Source organism: Talpa europaea (assembly GCF_964194135.1).
Source record: "Talpa europaea genome assembly, chromosome: 7".
Taxonomy (NCBI): Eukaryota; Metazoa; Chordata; class Mammalia; order Eulipotyphla; family Talpidae; genus Talpa; species Talpa europaea.
Genome location: NC_140074.1, coordinates 87,927,611 through 87,931,079, shown reverse-complemented (window position 1 = coordinate 87,931,079; position 3,469 = coordinate 87,927,611). Strand labels below are relative to the sequence as shown.

At 37.1% G+C, this 3,469-nt stretch overlaps 1 protein-coding gene across 1 annotated transcript; it reads right to left on the bottom strand.

Moving 5' to 3' along the window:
* Nucleotides 1–497: 497 nt before the first annotated feature.
* On the bottom strand, nucleotides 498–1,568 carry LOC311174631 (olfactory receptor 1P1-like; the record flags this gene model as incomplete). Its single annotated transcript, XM_084239218.1, has 1 exon — nucleotides 498–1,568. One exon carries the CDS (start codon nucleotides 1,566–1,568, stop codon nucleotides 615–617), a length of 954 nt encoding a protein of 317 aa, XP_084095344.1. The 3' UTR covers nucleotides 498–614.
* Nucleotides 1,569–3,469: the final 1,901 nt, after the last annotated feature.

The window sequence follows — 3,469 nt, the reverse complement described above, 5'->3', positions numbered from 1 at the left end:
ACAAATAAGGAAGAAGGTTAATGATTATCTGTACACTAGTTACACAATATTTGACTTACAATTATTTATCTTTTCATTATCAATTATTCATAAATCAATTCAGTGACGTTAGCAAAAACAATTCCTATATTTTTCAGAGCTTTTTTTAATGGTTGCAAAGATTTTTGATTTGTAACCTTGAGGCAACAAGTATTTACATAATTCCCAATTTTTGAATGAAAAATATTCTTTTTTACTCAACTTATAAATTCCTTGCCTTTCAACATTGACCTCACATGTAATATTTTGTCATTAACTCAATTTCCATGACTATACTGATTGAGCTTTGATAAACAAGAATAAAAGACTCACTGTATAGACTCTGAAATATGAACATTGCACTGTCACTCCTTTTTAGATTAGGTAAAATGAATGATTAAACACAAAACTCAATTGATTATTTTTAAAGCCTGATGCAAAATGTTGATTTTCCTAAACAATATTGACCTTATAGTGGAGATTCAGGAAGGGAAGCGCACATGTGAGCTTTAAAAATGTGACATTTGAGGTAGAAATTTCTCTGAAATTCTTCACTGGAAGCAGAGAACACAACTGTAGAAGTTACTGCGCAGAAGTTACTGGCCCCTCAAGAAGGAGACTTTGCCTCTGAAAAGTCTCCCCAGAGCTCCCTTCATGTCCTTGTTCCTCAGGCTGTAAATGAAGGGGTTTAGCAGGGGAGTCACCACTGTGTACATCACAGCAGCTGCTGTATCCTTTTCTACGGAGGTGGACGAAGAAGATGAGGGGAACAGGTAAGCCCTGAATACTGTCCCAAAGAACAGGGCGACAACAGCAAGATGGGACCCACAAGTAGAGAAAGCCTTACGCCTTCCCTGGGCCGAGGGGAACCTGAGTATTGTTGAAACAATGCGAATATAAGATATCAGGATGAGTATAAAGGGGACTACTAGAACTGCTCCTCCCAAATAGAAGAGCAAAAGCTCATTGACTTTAGTGTCAGAGCAAGATACTTTCAGCAGTGGTACCAGATCACAAAAGAAATCAGGAATGATTTTATTGGGGCAGAAGGAAAGTCGTAGCATGAGAAAGGTATGAGGCATGGCAAGAATATTTGTAAGGATCCAGCAGACAGTGATCAGGATGGTGCAGCGGCGGGGACTCATGATCATTGTGTAGTGGAGAGGTTGGCAGATGGCCACGAAGCGGTCATAGGCCATTGTGGCCAAGAGAAAGCTGTCCATGTCCCCAAAAGTCAAGAAGAAGTAGAGTTGGGTCAAGCATCCTCCATAGGAAATAGATTTGCTCTGGGTATGGATGTTCATGAGGGCCTTGGGCACAGTGGTGGAGACAAAAAAGATGTCGGCACTGGACAGGCTGGCAAGGAAGAAGTACATGGGCATGTGGAGACGTGTGTCAGTGGCAATGGCCAGGATGATGAGCAGGTTGCCAGTCACAGTGACCAGGTACATGCACAGGAACACCAGGAAGAGGGCACTTTGCTGCTCTGGCTGATCTGACAGTCCCCAGAGGAGGAACTCGAAGCTGCTGGTCTCATTCCCTTCTGCCATGACTTCAAAATCACAGAAAGAGACCTTGATCAAGACCCATTAAAATCTGCTAGACATGTTTCTCAAGAAGGTTGATAAATATGCCATTATTTGTACACTGAAATGAAAAAGAATTACCTTAGTGTATTTTTATAGATCATAACTATGAACTATATACAGTATGTTTTATTGAAAGCTACTTACTACAATGTGCCAGGAAGTATGGGAGACACAATTTAAGAGATTTTTTAAGAGATTTCATGTTTCATTTTCTATACTCCTTTCTCTCCCATTTTTCTTGCTTGTATATTCTTTCTCTTCAGTCCTCCCCATGGGTCATGAAGTTTCCATTCACTCATTCCATATATGAAGTACTAACTCTTTCTAATATAGTGTTTTATGTGATCCAGGAAAAACAGATGATGGTATTCCCTATCCTGGATATTTTCAGTTTAATGGGACAGGCATAACCATTTACACCAAAATCCTATAAATTTTTGCTTCATGGTTCTCCATCCATTCAGCTCTTTGCAAATTACTCTCAGACTTCAGACTGAATTATATTCCCTGAAAAACAGTAGTCTGAAGATAGAGTTTCATCTTACTAATTCTGTTGGAAACTAATATAACAATCAAATAGCCAGTTAGAAAAAGACTTATAAAGATAACTCTTCATGTTACCTGTAATAACAAAGAAGAATACACAATCCCTATTCTTCAAAATCTCAAAAATTGATTGGATATACACACACGAGTGTCACACATATGCACACGTCTTCTACCAACAAGCCCAAGGTAGAAAAGGAAGGCGTTCTGAGACAGAAATGTAGTTCAAGATCTTGCCAGATGGAAGTGGGCAGCATATTGAGTTAAACTGTTGAACAAAACCCAAACAACAGAGCAAACCCAAACAAGAGTGTCAAAGACAGTGAGTAGGAGCTTGCTTGGGTATGAGGTGGAGGAGGGATTGTAGGAAATTGTAAAGGATGTGTTTTCTAGTATCTCTAATGGTAAAATGGTCCACATTGCAACATGAAAGTCATCAACTACATAAAAGTTCACTTATCCTTCCAATTAAGTAAGGTTGTCCTAACAGCAAACATCCACAATAATTTGCCTACAGAATTTTTATGACTTTTCTCTGATAGCACTGCAAATGAACAGTATTATATTCCCATATTACACAGAGATTATTTGATGTATTGTGTCAGCAGTACTGCAATAATTTCTTGAATTCAAAAGGACTTAAAGAAATATCATGAGAAAGAACGCCCTGATATTCAAGCATTTCATCAGGAAATACTCCCTAGGAAAGTGTTTCATGAAGGACAAGTTCAAGCATAGTATATCTTCAAGAATTTTAAATTTTTAATGAAACTCAAGTTTTATAAAAGAAAATTCAAAAGGAGAAATAAAGAAACTTAGATAATAATTTTGTAGACAAGAAGATGATATAAAATAGGACCTGAGAAGCTATGTAAAAAATTTGAACAGTCATTTTTTCAATGAAAACTTAAGATCTCAAAGGAGAATGAACAATAATGAAATCATTTTAAGGTACATAAAATTGTAGATACAAGAAAAGCAAAATAACAAAAAGGCAAAATAACAGAATGATAAAAAAGCATGACCCAAATATATTACACATGCAAGAAATCTGGCTTTGATCTAAAGACAGACTTAAAGTGAAAGGCTGGAACAAGGTATTTCTACCAAATAATACTCAGTATAAGGCACAGATTGCTATTGTCAGATCTGCTAAATTGGAGTTTCGGTCAGAAAAGGTAATTAGAAACAAAGAGGAAGTTTTCCTGATTTTATGTATGATGGTTAAATAAGTACTGACCACTGATCCTATGTTCAAAAAGTCCAGAACATTGTAAGTCTGCAAACTGGGTAAAATGACCAACTACAGGCTTTCA